Raw genomic sequence first — 17,617 nt, 5'->3', positions numbered from 1 at the left:
CTCTCCTCTGCCGGCGTCGCTGCCGCTCTCCCAAGAGCTAAAAAAGAAAAAAAAAACAGTGAAGCTAAATAAAACGCTGCCATAATTGGCATCGTTAATGCCGAAACCATGAATACTAAAAAGTTTTTACGAGCTTAAGCTGCAGTTGAGCAGCTTTCATACAGGACAGGTTCATGGCCCTGTATTTCAGGGGATGATTTTTATAAATTCTTTTTATAATTATACGTAAACTTAGGATGCTGTCTTCCATGCAAAACTACTTAAAAATAAATTCAAATTAAATTATACATGCAAGTTACATACATTCTACATTTGAGTCAAAGGCAGTACCACAAAGTATGCAACACTTTGTTAACGCACTTCGTTACGTTATTACGTAGTCGCAGCCAGATAGTTTTATGACAGCCACCTTTTGTCAAGCCAATCACCAGAGCTGCCAGACTTTAACACAAAATTTGAAATACTTAATTCAGTAAACTTTTATTTAAAACAAATACATTTAATATGGCGCCTGCTTGCGAGACTTCTTCTCCTTTTTGACCTTCAGCTTGTCACCGACGACGGCACTTCCACTAGAGTCTTGCGACCAAACCGTGACAATGCCGGACTCGCCACCCGTTATCAGTAATCTTCTCTTGGAATCGTAGAGACTCTCCCTCACGATCTGCTTGTTGCCCTGAAAATTGGCCAGTGGCTGTAGGGTATTTTTGGTGGTAACGCTCACGGAGCGCAGGATCTCCCTAAGAGAAGGAAAGTTAGTTTGATATTTGCCAACAGCCTATCAAAAAAACTCACCCCTTGTTGAAATTCGTACCCGCCAGCAGGAAGACTTCTCCGTCCTCCTGGTTGTGGGCACCGATCAAGTTGAAGTTTGATGCATTTTTGCGCCGTATTGCCGCCGTGACATCCGGGCGCTCAAAGGAGCACACCTCGTCGCCCTCCTCGCTCTCGTAGCTCTTGAAATCGCCGGTGGTCGTGATGCAGGATATGATGTCCTTGTCGTAGACATTTCTGTGCCACTGCAGACGGGCAACGCTGCTCTCTGTGTTGAAGGTGTTGAGCAGGGCCTCATCCTCGTCCGCCTCCTGGACATTGAAGACGTTGATGAGGCCATCCACACTACCCGTGCACAGGATATCCGGATTCTGGGCATGGAACCGCACCGAGGTGATGTCGTCCTCGTGGCTGTCGCAGTACACGCCCATCTGCCGTCGCTCCCGGACGTCGTAGAACACCAGAAAGACGTTGCTGTGAAACTGGTTGGTGCCACAGCAGACGATCCGTCCGTTGGCGTTCCTGTCGAAGCAGGATATCGACTTGGGCACCGGAGCCACCGACTGATGCTGGGTGTATTTGAACCTGGCCTGTTCGCCCTTCTGTCGCAGATCGTAGAGGCGCACATAGCCGTCGGTGGTGCCCACGAGGATGTTGTGCGGTCCATCGTCGAGGAAGCGAACGCCACAAATGCTCACTTCATTCGACTCCGTGGGCGGCAGGAAGCTGAAGTTGGAAAGCTTTCCCGCTCCAGCATCCAGATTGTAGATGTGCACCGCGGAACTGGACAATCCGACGGCAACGCGATTGAATCCCTGGTCGGCGGACAGGCTAAGCACATAGTCACGTTGCAAGGAAACGCTGCACTCGTCCTGAGGCTTGTACTGCAACTGGAATTGGGCAGCCAAATCCTGGGCGCTACAGGTGTCCTCGTCGCCGATGTCTTCCTCGTCCTCCGAACTGGGCAGCTCCTCGAGGGCAGCTTCTGCAAGGAGCAAGGATTTAGTTGTCCGCATTTTAAGGCTTAAAATATAGTTAAACCTTGGCAATACTTGTTAAAATCACTCATTTTGGCTGTTGTTGATTCCTCCGCACGTGTATCGAATAACGCCAGCAATGGGCATCTAGCTAGTTTAGAGCTAAATCGATAATAGCTACAATTTATCAAAGTGAGAATGTTTCAATAGTGAGACAGAGTGAGTTACGCAGATGCAAAGAATATTTATTAATTTGTTTATTTAAATAAAATAAGTTAACCGGAAAGTAAACTGACTTACTATTACTTTAAGGGACCATTTTTTATTTAGCTATTAATTCTCTAGACTTTTTAACCAAACAACAATGCTTGTAATGCTTCTTCTTGCCCATCAAAAAACATCACTTGAATTTGGGCGGGAATTTTTTAAAAGGTCAAAATATATTAAAAATCGAAATAAACTTAGAAAATTTACAAATATATAAATAAAGCTAGCTCAAATGAAGTTCATATTGCCGCATAAAACTAATAAAATAATAAAAGTTAATGTTAATGAATATTAATTATTTAAAATCTAGCCAGACGGTTTAAGCTTCCAATTCTGATAATGCTATCAGTACCCACGAAATAAGAGATTTGCATCTACCGTTTAATATCGTTCTGTAGTTTTATTCTTTATACAAAAGTTAATTTTACAAGAAGCCATTCCGAATACGACATACGCAGTCAGTTGCCTAAGTATTTCTTCGGTTTGGTATTGGATTTGCGTGTTCGTTGAGGTTTCTTGATTGCCTGACTTGACTGGATTTTTTGTTTGTGTTCTGTATGGTCATATAAATATATATGTACATATTTATATAGGTTCTGCTATTTTATATTCAACAAAGGACTCAATTTCCTGCGCAGCATCTCTAACAAGAAGAACTCTTCAACAAGCAACTATGTTTTCAATAATTAGATATATGCGGGCTACAATATAGATCCTATTCACATGAAGTCGTCATAATCTTCGGTGAAGTCATTTCCGTACTTTTGATACCCATCAATGTCCTGCAAAAGAATGTGTTGATTTAATAACCTGCTAGATATTCAGAGGAGGATCCAAGGACTTACGTCGTTCTCGGTGCGCAACGTGACCTTGCCCTTGCCCTTGCCAGCGGGCTTCTTGGCATTGGCCTTCTCCAGCTTGAGCTTTTCCGAGTGCAAGATCTCCACGTTCATCTTGACCTTCTTGATGTCAGCGGCGCTCACTTGATAAGACGGAAAATCAGATCAGATTAGAGGCTTGTCTAAGCATAAGCTAGATGATCACTCACGGTTCACGCACAGGCTGCGCACCAGGTCCTCAACGAACTGGGGAAAGTGCTCCGATTCGCGGAACTGGGACACCTTCCAACTGAGCGTGGCACCGAACTCTTTGAACTCCTCTTTGCTCTCCGGGTTGAATGCCTCCAGGCCACCATCGCTCGTACTCGTCACGCCAAATGCATCCTGGGCGTGCTTGAGATCGGAGGCCTCCTGGATTTTTTGCAGGCGCAATTTCTCGGCCAGCTTCTCCTCGGGCGAGAGGTTGGCCAGTCGTTCCGCTTCCGCTTCTTCCTCGAGGCGCTATAGTGGGAGATCATGATTATGATATGGTAAACCAGTCTGGGAAGTTTGCTTTTGCAATATCCTACCGCCTGCTGCTCCAGTTTGGCCTTTAGCGCCTTGCTCGGCTTTGGCTTGGCTGGGGCTTCTGTTTTTGTGGGCTTCTCCTCGTCCTTCTTCTCCTCCTCATCCTCCCAGCTGTCCTGTGAGTGGGAAAATGCAAGAGATTAAGTTGAGTCTGATCCGAAAGTGCACACGTGTACAGCGAAATGAAAGTGAAACCGAGAGTGCACGAAAACAAGTTTTGGCTCCGGGCTTTTGTTGTTGTTGTTGTGCGGTTGACTACATCCGCATACTGCAATGCTTTCGGTTTCGGTTTCGATTTAGGTTTTGTTTGGTTTTCAGTGGCCCCACCTTGATGTCCTCGTCTTCGTCCTCGCCCTCCCACTTGTTTACGCTGGCGGCTGCATTAGGTCGTATCAACACTTCACTGTCTGCTGCGGATTCTGAAATATTACAAGATGAATCACAGTTAAATCTGAAAATTACAGGGGTTTCGAATACGGTTAGTTGGCAGGGGCTAAAAATAAGCATCAAGGCTGGTTGCATGGCACTCCAACAACAACAACAACGACGGCGACCACGTTTATTGTCCGCCGAAGATGACGCACCGCCCCCGCCCCAGGAAACTCACCCCAGTCGTCGGCCATATCTCCGGATTCCTATATATTTGAGGGATTTGTGCTTTTGGATGGGTTTGTGCTTGGATCCACTTCGTTTCCAGCCTCGCAGCGATTTCGGGAATTTTCCAAAACCAACCAAATCTGCAGAATACTTGTAGTGTGACCAAACTGCAGGTGCTGGGAAATGTGCAAACAAAGCGGCCGATAGGCAGTTGCTATCGAATATTCATAATACACATTTGAATGACAGCTAACGATATTTGCTTTTGAGTGATTTAAACGCACATATTTTGAAGCTGGCTGTCTCATACCAATAAAACTGTCAAGCTATAGTCTGTCTAACCGTTGAATACTTGATACGTCATACCTTTTCATTAAATATACCTAGTTTCAAACTATAACTATCTATATATAAAATTGATCAGGTGTTATATAGGTATTAAGGTATGTATAATTACTTCAATTACGTAGAACAGCATTTGACATTTCAACAGAAATAATATAATATAATATTTTAAGCTTCCAAAATTATAGATACAATTTTTTTGTTTAGATATTTCCATGTGTTTACATATTTTACCAATGTTCAGACTATGACATTTTGTTCAGTGTTATGCTCTAGTCGATTTGCACACAAACAGGCCTGGTCACACTTTCTGTCACGGCAATCCTAGAATTATCTGCCACATCAGATTTTTTAAAACTTTGTATACTGTTTAACAGAAAAAACAATGTCATAGCAAATTAAGAGTAAATTGTGATAGCAACATCAGAAGCAGTCTTGTGTGTCGCCCCACCTCCATGTAGCATTGGGTCCGGGAAAGTGCCCGTTGCTCCCCAAACGCCGCAGCATCCGAAAAACAATTCTCGAACCAAGTGGAACGAAATCGAAGATACACACAACACTTGTAGAACGCCCACACTTGGTAGAAGAATAGTCGCAAATTGCAGCGAAGACGTGTCACTGGGGAAAGAGCTAACGAAAGGTTGAAAAAGCGCGCTCGAAATGGCCCAAACCAGCGGAAATCTATCCGGAAACATGCAGCCGCCACCGCCATCGGGAGGCAGGTTCTCCGTGGACCTTCAAAGGTGAGTGACCAACAACCCTTGAAGGCATCTGATCTAACGTCATATCATTTCCCCACATAGTTTGCCCAGCCTGTCCAACCTGCCATCGCCGCTGCAGATCTTCCAAATGGTGCGCAACTCTTTGCGACCTTGGATTGTCTTCTTCAATATCAACAACTTTAAGTCGGCCGTGAGCATGCAGCGCCTGAACAACCGTATCCTGCGGAATCTCTCCTACTTCCAGGCCAACTACATCTTCATCTTCTTCGTCCTGATGATCTACTGCCTGTGAGTGATCTTAGTGCCCAGCTAGAGCCACCTAACTAATAGTTATACCTTGTGAATTCCCTCCAGCATCACGGCGCCCTGCATCCTGCTGGTCATCTTGGCCGCCGCCTTTGGTTGCCACAAACTGCGGGTGCGCAACAGCAACATCACAGTGGTGGGCCACCAACTGACGCCCAATCAACAGATAATCGCCCTCAACTTGGCCACTGCGCCCGTGCTCTTTTTGGTGGGCGCGGGCTCCATTCTTTTTTGGACACTGGGCGCCTCCTGCTTTGTGATTGCAATGCATGCCATCTTCTACAACATCGATGCTATCGTGACCGAGGAGAACGAGGGATTCCTTGCCCAGGTTGTCTGATTGTCAGCCAGAAGCTGAAGTATTGGTCTTCTGGGATCTGGACAATCCGCGGCGAGGACGAGGTGCAGACATATTCGCCACTATGGGGCCTTATTAGTCGATACAATCAACACGCAATATCAACATATTTATAACGAATTCTAGTTAAGTTTTAGCCGCAGACATTGAATAAACAAAGTACACAAACTATGACAGATTCATAAGACTATATTCCATTTGGCAAATCAATCGCAGTGTAAGTCAATAGATGAGGGGCATTCGGCAGAGAATTTCGATTTAAATCTATCAATTATTACAAATTAAAAATGGATGGACCTATATCTCAGATATTTTCGAGCTCATGATCGGGTCAATAAAACATTTATAAAAAGACTACATTTTTAGGCTCTTGTTTTTCCTAAAATAATAATTCATTACCTTTATAAATATTAATGTACAAAGAGAAAAAGGTCAACGACTAAAGTCTGGGAGTTTGGATAAGGCTTAGGAATTTACATATATGTATTTATGTACCTTTGGAAATCCAAACATTATAAAATACCAGTAAACAACTGCTTGGTGTTTTTTAAAACCTATCGCATTTTAAGGAAACTTTAAAAATGTTACTTAACATATATCCTCCTTTTATATATTCAAAAATATCTACTCCGCAATCGGAATTGTCTGCGGAATGCACCCCTTTAAAACAAAAACTAAAATCACAACTAAATGTCACACATAGCTCGAGTACAACTAAGACCGTAGTTCCATGAGGTACAGGTAGTTAGAACTAGGAATGCTTCGTTAGCTTGCGTAAGTCTTGGTCCTTCGCCTAGGCAAACTGGGCGCTGGCCAGCGTCGTCGTCTCCTGCTCCTCGTCGCTGGCCTGCTGGTCCAGCTTCTCGAAGCCATTGCGGTCCCGATCGAGCAGTCCGCCCAACTTAAAGCCCTCACTCTTCTCCCACGCATGGCGACGACTGCGAGCTCCGAATGGCAGGCAACCTGTGGGATATGTTGGAGATTGGAGATTAACAACCGATTGCCTTAGGTGCACTAAAACACTGATATATCCTATATCCTTTTTTTGAATTCATGCATAGATCTGCGCTCTGCCGTGCACTGAAACAAACCGAAAACGAAAACAGAAGAGACTTAAATAGAAACGTAAATGTTTTAGTTACACTTGTGTATTTTTAATAAAGGGTTTGTATAATATGGAAAACTAAGTGCGATATAAATTTAGTTACAAAAATATATTTTCAAAGGAATACAGAACACATTTAAATTTCATTGTAAATAATAAAGTACGAACCCAAAACAAAACGGGAATGTGGACGGAGATTCAAAGGTAAACTTAAGTGTAAGCCAGTTCAAACTTATAAATACAGGTAACTAATAGTGTGAAGGACAGCACAACACAGGACATTGAGTGAGGGGCTAGCACTGAGGATCAGATCAGCACAGACTCTGGTTGGAAGCGGTCAGCTTGCGGTAGACCAGGTCGCTGGGCGGAGCGGAGCTGATCGCTTGGTTACCTCGTTTCCTCCGTCGGGCGAAAAGTAGGGCCAACGCAAAGGTGGAGCCGGCGAAGAGCAGCATCAGCGAGGCCACGAGGATGGCCTTGCCACTGGGATGATGCACCGTTGTCGACGGCGCCTGCTCCTCCCCCACAGTCTTACTCAGTGCGCTGTTGCCGGGATCCTTGGTGGCCGACAAGGACATCGGCTTTGCCAGCGATCTGTGCACGAACTTGTGGATGCGCATGGGATTTAGCTCGGCCACGTAGATCTCGTTGCCGTCGGCTGTGACGGCCACGTCGTGGGGATTCTGGAACTGCAGGTTATTGGGCCCGAACTTGGACACCAGCTGCTTGCTGCGCATGTTCAGCACGAAGCCGTGCACCTCGTTGTAGTGCTCGGGATGTATGCCCAGCTCGGCAGTGGGTCCGTTCACAATGACCAGCTGCCCACCTGTAGCGGAAAAGGGATAAAGTTATGGGTAAAATAGTTAACTGATCTCGAAAATTCACGGATTTTGGAAGGGCCGTCAAATTGTCGTAAGATTCTTGTGACACCTCATAAAAACCGATATCAGGAGAAGATTGATCCACTCACCCGCTGCCGGGGTGTAGGCCATGCTAAAGAGGCGGTCCCCTATCAGCTGGCTGTGGTACTGTGAGTGGAAGGAGCCGTTGCTGGACAGGAAGCACTGCACCCGCCCGTTCTCCCTATCCGCCGCACACAGCAGCCCCAGCTCCGGAACGAGGGTCAGGGCGTGAGGGATGGCAAAGAAGTTCTGTGGCGCCACGTCGTAGGACACGCCGGCGAAGGTGTTCTGTCCCCAGAAGAGGATTAGGTCGCCAGCACGCGAGTACTTGAGAATGCGGGCATTGCAGTATCCATCCGCCACGAAGAAGTCGCCGTTGTCCAGCACCGCCACTGAGGTGGGCTTGCAGAACTTCCGGCCAGAGCCGGGCTTAAAGGCCTCGCCGAGTGTAAGCAGTGGCTTGCCATCGCCTCCACGAGGCGGAAACTTGAAGACCTGGTGCATGGCCACGTCCGTCAGCCAAACGTTCTCCTCGGGGTCCACGGTCAAGCCATGCGGCATGTAGAAGCTGTGGGTGAAATAATATTTTGTTAATAAGGACTTATCATCTTAATAAAATGCTACTTTCTTTTTTTTGCAATTTATATTAATTTAAAGCAATTCTATGAATTTAAATGAGTATAAATGTTTGACTATTACCATTTAAATTTACAATAATGTCATTGCTTTTTTTACAGACCATCTCGACAGGTATTTATAATGCAAAATATTATTCCTGCCTAAGAACACAAATCAAAGATCAGGTAAACAAATACTGTGATCACGAATGTGATTGTGCTAATTACAATATAGTGCCTATTATTGGGTTCTATAAGAACTTGTACTTTTAAAAGTAATCTTTCATGGGTATAAATTAGTTTCTGTTTTACAGAACTGAGCACTTGGATGAACTAAGACCTCGACAAGTTGTTAAAGATGGTTATTATATATTCTTTCTTACAAGTTCTTGCCCCAGTCGTATTGCACTTTGCCCGTTGCGGGCTCCAGCGCCAGGATCGTGCTCTCCCTGATGGGACCACGGTATCGCTCCTGGTACTCGTTCCTGTTGTCGAAGGTGGTCTGTCCCCAGATGCGGTCCACACGGTGGAAGATCACCACGTTGCCGGCCTTGTCGAAGCTCACGGCTGTGACTGCTCCCAGCTTCACGTTGTTCGCCGGCCAGGCGTTTTGGTAAAGGTAAGCTGAAAGTGGCATTAAAGTTTATAACATGATATTTAAATGTTTGGAGATGCCCCACTCACTGCTGTTCAGCTTGGCCAGCTCAGTCTTGACGTCGGTAATCGCCTGTTTGGGCGGCTGGGGCCAATTGAGCTGTGTGACACCCGATACTGGCCCCGATCCCTTGAGAATCTGATGCAGGCGCTCGTTGTTGTTGCTGTCGTTGTCCCCATTCTGCAGATAACGTGGCGAACTTTGAGCCTGCAAAAGGGGTTTTTAGATTAAGATTAGCCCAGGTGGGAAAAAATAAATGCCACGGAGCACCAGCACCCACGCACACACTCGAAGTACACACTGCAGTAAAATCAATATGCCAAACATCTGTGCACACATTGCAAACATATGTTTGTTTGGGTCAAGCAGCGTGATGGCCCTAATGAACTCTTGGTTATAATGATTGGTGATTTACCTGCGATGCCGCTGGCTGTGGGAAGAGGAAGAGGTGGAGGAGCAGGCAACAGATTGCCAGGGATTTGTGGCCCAGGCATTTGGGGCTGTCGGTGGAATGCATTGCTTTGGAATCCCTGCGAATGTACATATATGGCTGCAGGACTTCAGGCGGATATCCAGTCCGGTGTGATTGTGCTCGTAAACAAACGTCTCGTCTCGGAACTACAAAACTACTTATGACGCGGCCATCTTTGCTTGCGATTGAGATGTGATGGAAACAGCGGCGCAGGTACCATGGACTTCAAAGGGGGTTTGACACTTTGCTATTTTTGTGTTCTACAGTGTGACCATATAGTATATATAGTACAAATGTCTTATATCCTTGAGAAAAATTGGTAAAAAAAACTTTAAGCAGTTGTACATAAATATTGATTTTTTATACTTGCTCTTACAAAAAACATAAGGGACTATAATATTTAATGCATACACTCCTACACTCGAACGTAGGAGCCTAGATATGTAATTCAGAATGGAATATCAGGAAAAAAAATTTCATTTTGGAGTTGGTTTGTATTAAATAAAAACTAATAAACCTGAGTTATAAATAAAATCAATGCGCGTTTTCAGCAGAACAACATGATCACTGATCACTGATTCTTCTGAATGTTAATGATACATGGTGAATGCACTATATGTTATATTCACTGAGATATATTGTCATTGAATTGTAAAAAACTATAAACAATTATCTATGATAATTTATTAATATATATTGAGACAAAATTAAAACGCTTAATTATTATGAAGAACTTAAAAGCCTGAATATTAAATAAAATCAATTTTAGGACCAAGTAAAAATTGTTAAATAGTAAATAGCTACCCTCTGTCACTTCTCCCTGCCTGCGCCCCTGATGAAACAGCTGAGCTTAAGGCGTTAGTGTATTTTAAAGTCGCACACTGAAGGTTTTTTGTTTACTTCCGTGTTCAGAACTGTTTTTTCGATCTCCTCCAAAATGTCACAAGCAGAGCTAGATAAAAGCATCGAAATAATAACAAAGACCGAGGAGTTGGCCGACAAGATTATGGCCAACAAACAGGAACTGACGGTGATGGATAAAAGGCGCCAGGAAACACGGGAGGCAATGCGTCTGATGGAAAAGTCTGAGGACAAGAAAGTTTGGATCACAATTGGCAGCATGCTGGTCAAAATGGAGCGGCAAAAGGCCTTGGATCTGCTCAAGAAAGGTGTGTAACTGCTTTCTCTACTTATTCATTGTACTAACTATGATTCGCCGCAGATCAACAGCAGATTGAGCAGCAAATTAACCTGATTTACTCAGACCAGAAAGTGCTGGTCAATAAACACCGCGATTTGGAGTTCAAGTCACCCTTTTTGGGCACCCATCTGAAGCCCCTGGAAAAGAAGGAGTTCGATGCGCTTAAAGCTAATCTACCATTGCTGTGAAAATAGTTACTTAAGTAAAGTTATTGCTAAACAAAACCTGTTGTTTTGTTTTGGTTCTGCAGTGAGACCGTATGAGGAGCGGGAAAAAAATCACAAAACGGGTGGGGTAACTGAAAAGGTTAACCGCCAGTAAATTCGTTGCTTTATTTTGAAAGTATAAACCCGTAAAAATGTTCAGTCTACAAAAACGGTTTAATTTGTTTTTCCAAATCATTGTAATGGACTATCCTAGTTTTAAAATGGCCGTTTTGAATTCAATCAAATTAAATAATTTTAAGTATGTACTTGAGATACTGAGTTAAGGTACGTTTGGTTGTGTTTAATTATAGAAACAAGTTTAAGACTAGCTACAACCATTTATTTTTATATTGGCGCCAAAAATGTATCGCAAAGAGGTTCCATCCGATGTATCGGTACCTTGCCATCGCTAGGTGTGACCGCACTGTCCCCAAGTGTGACCTATCCGCGCAAAGCTCCCGCAGCACATTTGTTGTAGCGCTCCGTCGTTGTTGACTTGTCTCGTCGCAGGCTCCGCCAGATTGAACCGATCAGACTTTGAATCGATCGCATTGATTTCGAAACGATACTCTTAATCGGGAACTAGCTATATAACAGATCGAAGTATTGCTGACATTATATATTCCCCAAAAACTGGCAAAAACGTGCGCTCTTACGTCGGTCGCGTGAGTGTGTGTGTGTGGTGAGTTCTCCTCTCCCGTTGGCCCCCTTTACACCCCCTCGCCCACGTTCGCTCAGCGCGCAAAAGTAAATTTTAGTGCAAATAAATTGCTTTGCTTATCTCGAAGCGCGCGCTCGCACGATGAACGCCAGTGTGTGTGCGTGTGTGGGGAGTGAGTGTGCGAGTGTTGTTAATTAATTTACAAAAGTCGCTCCTGTTTGGCGAACACCAGAAAACAACAACAAAAATAGCAAAGAGGAGTGCGAAAACGAACGAAAAACAACAACGGACGAGAGCCAACGGTAGTTGCATGTGGGCCACATCGCCCACCCAACCCCCCACCCCAATCCTTGCAGGCGGAAAACGAAAGTTCTTTTACATGTAACACAACAACAACACTCCCAGAGAGAAGAGAGCAAAGAGCCCCACGCAGAGCGTGAGAGAAGGAGAGAGCGCCAGTGCCAGAGAGTGCCACTTGGCCTTGAACTTGCGACTGTAAGTTGAATTTAGCCTTTCTGTTTCAGCTACTTCTTCCTCTTCTTCGGTTGCACTTCTTGTAATGTTAGATCCAAAGTTGATTGCCGTATTATTGGTCATCTGCAGTTGGGTTCAGAGTAATCTTACATCTCTTTTATTCATACAGAAAGAAACATTGTATGCAATGATGATCAATTTTATAATTTACAACCAAATGCCAATGTTTAAAACCCAAAAAAAAAAAATGGTTACTATTAAACATAAACATAAAAAACGATTGGGTAGCGGAGAAATTCGAATCCGCGCTTTTCTTATCAGTCTAGTAATCCATCTTATGTGAGCAAATGTTTGAATTACCAAAATGATAAGAAATGGTGTAGAGTCGAGCTACTCAATACGTCAAACTAGTTTAGTTTTGTTATAGAGTCCAAAACCGAATTTCCAACTTAATAGTTTTGTTTTGCATATCAGATCGGTTTATCCAAATGCAGCATAGAATTAAGTGGCTGTTCCTCTCTACTTACCTCTTATTTGTCCCTCTCTCAATGAAGCGACAATTGAGGGGCAGACTAAAGAGAATCACAAGAAAAGGAAAAAGAATCAAGAGGCGGACGTTGCCTCCCCCACTTACACTGTGCAAAACGAGCTCAATTATTACCTCACATATTTGCATTGTGTTCGTGCGGGTGAGAAAAACCCAACGAAATGCTATTACAAAATAACTGCTCGGGTTACTGGGTTTTTTTTCGATAATTTATTATAATTGTTTATTTGCATGCTAAATGTTTAATGCAAAGTTTCCACTGTGTCTGGAAAATCTTTGGCTCATGAATCGATGTTGCCTTGTCACGATCTTTAAATGTGAATATCATTTGTCTTATTTCCTCGAAAAAATATTGAAATTATATAATTATAATTGTAAAACAAAATATAAAAACGCAGTCTAATCTAAATTAAATATTTCTGTATGATACTCTTCCGTATTTATTTATTGATCTTAATGCTTTACCTTTAGGGAATACTTAGTTGGTTCCAGAAAGGTTTTTCATTGAACTTCATGTGACAAACAATTGAATGTTTGTGATAACCTTAAACACATTATTAAAGTACTTTTTATGAACTATTATTTATTACCTGTAACGTAGAAGTGTTCACTTAAAAGTGTTTTACAAAACGTGTTACAAACATTAAATATCCCATAGACATCAGGATACTTAATCATTTTATAGCGTTTTGCTTTGAAGATTATGCAAAATTCCATTTAAGAACCAATTGTATTGATATTAAAAAGCAATAGGTCTGCACACCCAGCTTAGCCAGGTAATATGATATGATAGTTAAATCCTTATACCTAAGAGTCTTAACGTAGACTCTCCAAGTTATTAACAACCCTTTTTCCCTGTTAGCACATGCAAACATAGCTTATTGAGCTATTGTCATTTCGTATGCCATAATATAATTGTTCAATAAGCTTACAAGCAAACGGCAGAACAAACAAAAAGCAAATAAATAAAACAAGTTTTTAAAGTACACAAAAAATTCAGATTGCCTGTTTTGTTGTTGCCGTCGCCAACTTCTAATAATCCATGTGTGTATGTATTTACACATTTATAGGAGCTTTAATATAATTTGTAAAAATATGCGATTTAATGTTGCGATGGAAAGAAACAAGTTTTTACCGATTTGCTAGAATTTTGTTTGTGATTAGGAAGTGTGCGATTGACTCAGCCAAATGGAACGCAGCAATTGCCAGGGAAATGCACGTGTTATTGGTTAGAATTGATAAGGTCAAATTGGCAAAATGGCAACAAAGTAGAAACATTTTTTAGTTAAGGATCTGCTGCTACAACTTCGACTTGGGAGCCGTTGAGGAATTTTCGCTTCGCTTTTGTAAAATATAGCCGGCCAGGCCTGATTAATTATGGCTTGTCCGCTGTAGTTGTCGTTCAAAATGCTCAACTAGGCGTCGTCTATATTGTGTGTGTAAGATCGTGTGTGTTGCTGGATCAGTGTGTGCGACCATTAAATGGGTGTGTGTGCAAGGGGCGGGCGTCCAGTTGAGTCCGGTTTCGTTTCGTTTGGCAGTTGCAAGTGCAGCACGGCGCTTGAAATACTCTAGCAAAAGGTCTTATTGTTGCAATCACAAGTTGTGCAAAGCAGAAGTGAATCGAAAACTATCTAAACAATATATTCACTAAAGAAATTATCATTTGTGTCCGATAAACTCTATGTTCCATAGAAGAAAGTCAAGACCAAAGATTTGTAACTAATTAGTATTAGGCTATGTTTGACTTGAATCTAAATTTCCTGATGGCAAATGTTTGTCAATCTTGAAGTCATTTTCTTGTGGTAGAGCTTTTTCTCTAATTAAAAATATAAGCTTATTTCAGAAAAACGAATTGCTGGTAACTGTTAAGTGGTGTGAATTTGAGGTATAAACCAGCATCTCTGATCTTGCGTTGTAAAATCTTAGCCGTTAATGTAAATTGTTATTTTAAGTCTTGTGAGGTCCTACAAAGATAGCTAAACATGTTATCTTCCTTAACCCATTAGATGTGAAAAGAATAAGGGTATCTCCAGTTTCGTTTTCCCAAAGTAGTGGATCTTTCTGGTTCCGCGTTGATTTTGATATTGCATTTTTGAAATTTCAGGCACGTTGCAGGTAACTACAATGGAGGCAGTTGTTTGTTGGTTGTCGTTCTGCAATTTGTGTTTTGCCTCTTGTTTTTTTTTGCTATCTGGCGAGTCCACTTTTTTGCCATTAACCAAAGAAATGAGGAGACCAAAATTTTCCATGCACATGTTTTCCAATCTTCCGCTTTCTATTCTCCGTTTGTGGCTTCGATTGTTAAGTAATACTAAATGAATTTGCCTTAAATCAGACAGCTGATTTGGCAGCTGACTGTGGGAGAGAGAGAGAGGGAGAGAGGAAAACAAACATATTTGACAGACTAGCTGGCGGAATTTGTTTTCTATTGCGGGAGGAGGGGAGTGTGGTGAAATGGGTGGAAAAGGGGGCGGTGGGCGGTGGGCGGCTGTTCTATCAAATTTTGGCCCGCACTTTACACATGCGTCACACACACACACGCAGACAATTTTCGAGAAATTCAATAATAAAACGCAGAATATGATAATCAGGCTGAAAAGAGGAAAACAAACTCACCACTGGCTGTTTATTAAAGAGAGCGCGCGGGAGATAGCACTAGAGAGCTCTCTGACACACAGACACAAAAAAACGGATTGAGTAAGGAACTGGTCAACTCTCCTCGCCACCCACCCAGTTCCCCCTTATCCAGCCCACTCACAGCTGGGCCACTTGTTGATGAGAGAGCCAAAGAGAAAGAGAACGGAATTGAAAGCGCTCTCGCGCGTGGCAAAACTCACCACATTGGGGGGCATCGATTGAGGTGGCCTCTCTCCGCCGCCCTTCTTTGCTCGCTCCTTAGCTGGGACCTCGCTCTCCTGTTCTCTATCCGCCCCCTTCCTTCCCGGTCGCTGTAAAACTTATCAAGGTCGTTGGTTGGCTTGGCGTCGCTGTTGCTTATTTTTTTCGCTGCTGTAAGCGGGTTTTTCTACTACCGCCCTCCCCTTCGTCTCCCTCTTTTGCAGGTTGGCCATCATCCTTTGGCAAAAAATTCTTTTGCTTTTATGTTATTGGGTTTCTCCTGCTTTTTGCTGTTTCGCATGCCTTTGGCTTGTTATTCGTTATTGTGCTTGTTGTTGGTTCTCTGTTTCTTCTGCTGTACACGGCTAAAAAAATGTCCTTAATTTAAAACAATATGCTTAATAGCCCCGTAAATACTGAACATTAATCGCTAAAACCCTAACAACAATACTTTATTTTTTCTACACATTTTACAGGAGCTGTGATATTTATCAAAAAAATTGTAGTAAGTAATCAGTACTAATTAACCTATGTCCTAAACTAGTATTTTGGCGCCAAAAGTAGGTTAATTTGTAAGATTGTCTTGTTTTTTCTGTGTGCATTTTGCCTGTTTAAGAGTCCCCACTTTGCCCCCTTTTCCCCTCTTTTTTCAACGCCCACTGTGGGCATTTTAGTTGTTGTTCTCGCTGTTTAATTTACTTCGTTTACCTTGCGCGAGCCCTTGTATTGCGCGTGTCCCTGATCCTGGGTTTTCCTACCTCCTGGCAGAACCTCCATTCCCCTAGGCACTTTGTGTATTTGCTTTATGTAAACAGCATGAAATGCCACTGGAACTTAACTAAATTGTTTGAAATTATGCTCGCTAAAAGTTGCCAGGGGATTGCAGCAGGAAATGCTTTCTTGTTCCTGCTGCTTCGAGCTCGTTAGATGCGGCTAAAAAGTTTTGCCATGAAAAGAATTTCTGGTCAAGCTGCAGGTTACACTTTAAACGAGGAAAACATTTCTGTGAAACGTTTGTTGGCAGTAAAGCGGATTAAAACTGGAAGTCTGTTTTAAGAAGTTAAAAAATTTGCTTGATTCAGCTTGATACTTAGCAAATTATAAACGTTTACTAATTACATTACTAATTTTACATTACACATATAATATAAATGGAATAACAATAAGGTAAGGTAATCATAGGAATGTCTTGTTTTCCTAACCTTATCTTAAATTTTTCTTAAACTCCTAAAAAGCTTCTTCTTTGAGAACATCGATTCTGTGGGGACATGATATTCCAGTAGGGTTTCCCCCTCGGAATTCCTCAATTCCCCTAGCCGGAGAATACCTGTTTGGGCTGCCCCAAAGTCGTCACATTTAGCTCGTAACTGGTGCAGTAGCAGCACTGCGATTCGCGAGATAACCAGATTGCAGCAGAAGATTGCACCACGGTGCGTATACGTCATGCGTTGCACCTCAGCCTCTTCGCCTTCGACACTAACTCCGGTTTCCACTCCATCGACACTCCACTGTGCCACAGGTTAGCGCGCTTTAATGCCGCCATCTATTTATAGCCATTTCTAATGAGCGGTTGCTATTTTTAGGCCAGGTGCTTGTGGTCGAGCTTTCGCCCCGCCGCTTTGCGCTTCGATTTTGGTTTCGTTTTTCACTGCAGAAGCTGGCGGTGGGGGGATTGGTGGACGAACTGCTGGATGGTTGGATGGATGGATGGATGGATGGAAGTGGCCACTTGATTGCCGATCTTTGGCTCTGTGTTTGGGCCGCTTGTCTGGCTTTTTGCCTCTTTGCTTCTGCTCGTTCTTTTTGCCAGATCATTACCATCATCGTTGGGCAGTGCAGTTTCGTTGGTTTTGAACTTTTTGCGGGCTGAAGGGGAGGAAACTGTTTTTGGCCAGCGCTGGTAATTGTCTTTTGATGGCATTGATCACTTGAGACCAGCTAGTTGAACGGGTTTTTATGGCTCGAATCGGAGTAACATAGGGTATTACATATTGCTACTGCTGGATGAAGAAGGAAAAGAATCAAAAATATCAAGTAAAATGTATAACTAAGCCTTAAATAAGTGAATCACTTTATTAGTGCTTATAATTCTGTGGTGTTACAGAAATATGTTACAAAAGATCATTAGTAACTTCTGTTGCAAATGGTTAATTTTCTATTCGGGTGCCATATATATATCTGGTT

General features: G+C 42.9%; 6 protein-coding genes across 19 annotated transcripts in view; 3 read left to right on the top strand and 3 right to left on the bottom strand.

The window, feature by feature from the left end:
* Positions 1 to 464: 464 nt before the first annotated feature.
* Positions 465 to 1,889, bottom strand: LOC108141274 (WD repeat-containing protein 89). The gene is made up of 3 exons (XM_017264540.2): positions 1,816 to 1,889; positions 796 to 1,759; positions 465 to 740 (listed from the first exon to the last, which is right to left on the bottom strand). Exons 1-3 carry the CDS (start codon positions 1,841 to 1,843, stop codon positions 500 to 502), a joined length of 1,233 nt encoding a protein of 410 aa, XP_017120029.1. The 5' UTR covers positions 1,844 to 1,889; the 3' UTR covers positions 465 to 499.
* Positions 1,890 to 2,393: 504 nt separating this feature from the next.
* On the bottom strand, positions 2,394 to 4,208 carry LOC108141282 (eukaryotic translation initiation factor 3 subunit J). Its single transcript, XM_017264550.2, has 6 exons — positions 4,032 to 4,208; positions 3,752 to 3,843; positions 3,427 to 3,540; positions 3,067 to 3,358; positions 2,864 to 3,000; positions 2,394 to 2,800 (listed from the first exon to the last, which is right to left on the bottom strand). The coding sequence occupies exons 1-6, from the start codon at positions 4,045 to 4,047 to the stop codon at positions 2,738 to 2,740; spliced, it is 714 nt and encodes a 237-aa protein (XP_017120039.1). The 5' UTR covers positions 4,048 to 4,208; the 3' UTR covers positions 2,394 to 2,737.
* A 448-nt stretch (positions 4,209 to 4,656) lies between these two features.
* LOC108141482 (prenylated Rab acceptor protein 1) lies at positions 4,657 to 5,923 on the top strand. Its single transcript, XM_017264894.2, has 3 exons — positions 4,657 to 5,109; positions 5,170 to 5,376; positions 5,443 to 5,923. Exons 1-3 carry the CDS (start codon positions 5,027 to 5,029, stop codon positions 5,732 to 5,734), a joined length of 582 nt encoding a protein of 193 aa, XP_017120383.1. The 5' UTR covers positions 4,657 to 5,026; the 3' UTR covers positions 5,735 to 5,923.
* Positions 5,924 to 9,721, bottom strand: LOC108141481 (peptidyl-alpha-hydroxyglycine alpha-amidating lyase 1). 3 transcript variants are annotated; one of them, XM_017264893.2, is made up of 6 exons: positions 9,447 to 9,721; positions 9,061 to 9,238; positions 8,760 to 9,000; positions 7,828 to 8,327; positions 7,180 to 7,683; positions 5,924 to 6,715 (listed from the first exon to the last, which is right to left on the bottom strand). In XM_017264893.2, the coding sequence occupies exons 1-6, from the start codon at positions 9,573 to 9,575 to the stop codon at positions 6,546 to 6,548; spliced, it is 1,722 nt and encodes a 573-aa protein (XP_017120382.1). In that variant the 5' UTR covers positions 9,576 to 9,721; the 3' UTR covers positions 5,924 to 6,545. The 3 variants fall into 3 exon arrangements, with proteins under 3 accessions (XP_017120382.1, XP_017120380.1, XP_017120381.1); XM_017264891.2 differs by having other exon boundaries at positions 7,249 to 7,683; XM_017264892.2 differs by lacking the exon at positions 5,924 to 6,715 and adding an exon at positions 6,789 to 6,832 and having other exon boundaries at positions 7,249 to 7,683; positions 9,447 to 9,719.
* Positions 9,722 to 10,365: 644 nt separating this feature from the next.
* On the top strand, positions 10,366 to 10,928 carry LOC108141483. Its single transcript, XM_017264896.2, has 2 exons — positions 10,366 to 10,672; positions 10,726 to 10,928. Exons 1-2 carry the CDS (start codon positions 10,441 to 10,443, stop codon positions 10,890 to 10,892), a joined length of 399 nt encoding a protein of 132 aa, XP_017120385.1. The 5' UTR covers positions 10,366 to 10,440; the 3' UTR covers positions 10,893 to 10,928.
* Positions 10,929 to 11,377: 449 nt separating this feature from the next.
* Positions 11,378 to 17,617, top strand: part of LOC108141337 (myocyte-specific enhancer factor 2) — a 45,937-nt gene continuing 39,697 nt past the window's right edge. For 8 of the 12 annotated variants that reach the window (XM_041707323.1, XM_017264642.2, XM_017264639.2 and 5 more), the window contains exon 1: positions 11,379 to 12,066. The gene's annotated coding sequence lies outside the window, so the exon portion shown is untranslated. Of the gene's footprint in view, positions 12,067 to 17,617 lie in introns of all 12 variants that reach the window. The other 4 variants (XM_017264644.2, XM_017264643.2, XM_041707322.1 and 1 more) reach the window with 1 other exon arrangement.

This window comes from Drosophila elegans, unplaced genomic scaffold (genome assembly GCF_018152505.1).
Source record: "Drosophila elegans isolate 14027-0461.03 unplaced genomic scaffold, ASM1815250v1 contig_183, whole genome shotgun sequence".
NCBI lineage: Eukaryota > Metazoa > Arthropoda > Insecta > Diptera > Drosophilidae > Drosophila > Drosophila elegans.
Note: the sequence above shows the minus strand (reverse complement) of the source record. Positions and strands in the feature narration are given on the sequence as shown.

Bases quoted from the DNA above. Each gene is read 5' to 3' on its own strand.
- LOC108141483 (XM_017264896.2), top strand. From the start codon at position 10,441: ATGTCACAAGCAGAGCTAGATAAAAGCATCGAAATAATAACAAAGACC. The intron at 10,673-10,725 runs GTGTGTAACTGC...GATTCGCCGCAG, and splicing joins CTTGGATCTGCTCAAGAAAG to ATCAACAGCAGATTGAGCAG.
- LOC108141282 (XM_017264550.2), bottom strand. The intron at 3,359-3,426 runs GTAGGATATTGC...CTCCCACTATAG, and splicing joins CCAAACTGGAGCAGCAGGCG to CGCCTCGAGGAAGAAGCGGA. The intron at 3,001-3,066 runs GTGAGTGATCAT...CGTCTTATCAAG, and splicing joins GCGCAGCCTGTGCGTGAACC to TGAGCGCCGCTGACATCAAG.
- LOC108141482 (XM_017264894.2), top strand. From the start codon at position 5,027: ATGGCCCAAACCAGCGGAAATCTATCCGGAAACATGCAGCCGCCACCG. The intron at 5,110-5,169 runs GTGAGTGACCAA...TTCCCCACATAG, and splicing joins TTCTCCGTGGACCTTCAAAG to TTTGCCCAGCCTGTCCAACC. The intron at 5,377-5,442 runs GTGAGTGATCTT...AATTCCCTCCAG, and splicing joins GTCCTGATGATCTACTGCCT to CATCACGGCGCCCTGCATCC.
- LOC108141481 (XM_017264893.2), bottom strand. From the start codon at position 9,575: ATGTACATTCGCAGGGATTCCAAAGCAATGCATTCCACCGACAGCCCC. The intron at 8,328-8,759 runs GTAAGAAAGAAT...TTTCACCCACAG, and splicing joins TACGACTGGGGCAAGAACTT to CTTCTACATGCCGCATGGCT. The intron at 7,684-7,827 runs GTGAGTGGATCA...TTTCCGCTACAG, and splicing joins GGCCTACACCCCGGCAGCGG to GTGGGCAGCTGGTCATTGTG.
- LOC108141274 (XM_017264540.2), bottom strand. From the start codon at position 1,843: ATGAGTGATTTTAACAAGTATTGCCAAG. The intron at 1,760-1,815 runs GTTTAACTATAT...TGCTCCTTGCAG, and splicing joins TTTTAACAAGTATTGCCAAG to AAGCTGCCCTCGAGGAGCTG. The intron at 741-795 runs GTGAGTTTTTTT...TCCTTCTCTTAG, and splicing joins GGTACGAATTTCAACAAGGG to GGAGATCCTGCGCTCCGTGA.